This window comes from Theobroma umbraticum, unplaced genomic scaffold, assembly GCF_002168275.2.
Source record: "Theobroma umbraticum cultivar Fairchild unplaced genomic scaffold, ASM216827v3 scaffold_204.0, whole genome shotgun sequence".
Taxonomy (NCBI): Eukaryota; Viridiplantae; Streptophyta; class Magnoliopsida; order Malvales; family Malvaceae; genus Theobroma; species Theobroma umbraticum.
In genome coordinates, this window is record NW_018397267.1 from 5939345 (window position 1) to 5941030 (window position 1686).

Below are 1686 nucleotides of genomic sequence, written 5' to 3' on the forward strand. Positions count from 1 at the left end.
ATATATATATATATATATATATATATATTAGAACATTAGTGAACATACTTGATTTGCACATCGACCCACACATGGTAAAATAAAACACATATGAACCCATAGGTGAGATAATGTTTGTCTAGCATAAATAGTAGTACTACATGAAATAAAAAAAAGGATGTCAAAAAGGAAAAATCACCTTTTCTATTTTAATGTGTATAGGCCAATAGGCAGAATGGATCTTTCCTCGGGATTGAATCCCACTTGCACCCACACCAGGTGTCAAAAAGCATCTCTTTTCTGTTTTTTTTTTGGTTTTTCAGAAAAAAAAAGATAAAGAGAGAGAAAAAAAACAAACATATAATCTAACCCAAGCTAAGCTAACTTGCCCATCTCTGCACATTTTCACGAATCTTTTCCTCCTAAGAATCCAATGCTTTTGTACTCTCATCAACTCGTATATTCAATACTTTTTTCCTTCTTTCCTAAAAATTTTGACCGAGAAATATTGTTGATTAAAAAATTAAAATTTTCTTGTCAGCTTATCAAAATTGACATGAACATATTGAAATTCACATGACTAGATTCATCGGCAAAGATGGAAAATTGTTGGATTTTTCACTATAATGAAGAGTGAGATGAAGGAGTAAGGGTAGAGGGGCCACCATGAGTATGGACATATAAGCGAGTGGGAGCAACGTGAGTTTACCTAGAATGGAAAGTTTTGCCTTTACATAATAAGACGGTGAAAACTTGTCTTGTTTTGTAGTAAAGAAGGCAAATAATTGTGGGGAAAATTTTGATAAAAAGTTTATGTATTTCCTTTTTATGCACAATCATGTATAGTGTCACTTCCAAACGGATGAATCCATTGTTATTGAGAGAATGAGATGGTGACCAACAATGTTTTTCCTTTTCTTGAAAAATCGAGGGGAAAAGGGTAAGCCCATATACATTTATTTCCTTTGCAATGTAAAAGGAACATTTAGGATTCTCTTCCCATACTCAACCACTTGGAAATTAATGTAAACATCTCATTATTACATGTTGAAAATCATAATGGCATAGGGAATAATACCATTCCTGCTTGTCTTCACCCTCATCATTACATATAGGAAATAAATACAATCTTTCTAAATCATTATGACATTACATGATTTGATTATTAAAAATGTTTATGTTCTAAGATTTCTTGTGCATGAATCTTAATATAACTTGCCACCAATGATTGTGCAATTTGATAGTCTCTTCGAACCTTGTATTTTGATTTTAAATGTATATAATCGTGGATTAAACAACAAAAGGATAAACATTAACCCAATCAATTATGAATAAAAATTTAAAACAAAAAATAAATAATAATAATAACTTGCAACGAGGTGAAGGTTTAGGTAGCTACGCTGTCTAAGTTATTAAAAGACTTATTTTAATATCATGACTATATATATTAGCTAACTTTAGATCATTAACTGCATTGGTTTTCTACTTACAGGTAAGGGGCTTAAGAATTGAAAAAACACCTAATGAATATGATTACGTTAGAAGACTAAACCCATTAATTGGATGTCATTCATCATGAAGTTGCTTTCTTTTGGGAACTGCTTTCACATACATCAGCCACTGTTAATACACTCTATAACTATGTTAAGTGGCAAAACACAAAAAAAAAAAAGAACCTTGGGGTTTTCCTTTGTAGGTTAAGTTATA

At 31.1% G+C, this 1686-nt stretch overlaps 1 protein-coding gene across 1 annotated transcript in view; it reads left to right on the forward strand.

Moving 5' to 3' along the window:
- Nucleotides 1-1491, forward strand: part of LOC149526710 (putative acetyltransferase At3g50280) — a 2126-nt gene extending 635 nt beyond the window's left edge. Inside the window, exon 2 of the mRNA XM_089784901.1 lies at nt 1472-1491. Within this exon, the coding sequence (XP_089641027.1) occupies nt 1472-1491 (20 nt within the window). The remainder of the gene's footprint in view (nt 1-1471) is intronic.
- The last annotated feature ends 195 nt before the right edge of the window (nt 1492-1686 follow it).